This window comes from Carlito syrichta, unplaced genomic scaffold (assembly GCF_000164805.1).
Source record: "Carlito syrichta isolate Samal-C Ts95f unplaced genomic scaffold, Tarsius_syrichta-2.0.1 Scaffold130369, whole genome shotgun sequence".
Taxonomy (NCBI): domain Eukaryota; kingdom Metazoa; phylum Chordata; class Mammalia; order Primates; family Tarsiidae; genus Carlito; species Carlito syrichta.
Window position 1 is genome coordinate 55,075 of NW_007074465.1, and position 359 is coordinate 55,433.

Sequence of the window (359 nt, forward strand, 5' to 3'; positions counted from 1 at the left end):
GCCCACGTCGATAAACTTTCGCGCCTGCGCCCTCCGGACCCATGGCTGCGGGCGGCAGGAGTCGCGCGTGCGCCGAACGACAGCGCGGGCTCCTCCTCCGGCCCTTCTGCTCCGGCAGGCTGAGCGAGAGCGAGCTTCCGTGTCGGAGGATTTACTTCCGGAGAGCGGGAAGGCCGAAACGCGGCGGCCGGGCGCGAGCCGTGCCGGACCCCTACGGAGCGGGCGGGCGGCAGCCATGGACAGGTCGGTGCGGGGCGACGACCGCCCTCGAGCCCTGGCCCCTCGCTGCTGGCGGCGCGGAGCCGGCGAGGCTCCCCGGCGCGGTTTCGGGTCGCGCTGTGCCGGGGCGGGCGGGCTGG

At 75.8% G+C, this 359-nt stretch overlaps 1 protein-coding gene across 1 annotated transcript in view; it reads left to right on the forward strand.

Annotated features, from left to right (window-relative positions):
- Positions 1-189: 189 nt before the first annotated feature.
- Positions 190-359, forward strand: part of NUP107 (nucleoporin 107) — a 47,561-nt gene continuing 47,391 nt past the window's right edge. Inside the window, exon 1 of the mRNA XM_008048945.1 lies at positions 190-243. Coding sequence (XP_008047136.1) covers positions 236-243 — 8 coding nt within the window. The 5' untranslated portion in view covers positions 190-235. The remainder of the gene's footprint in view (positions 244-359) is intronic.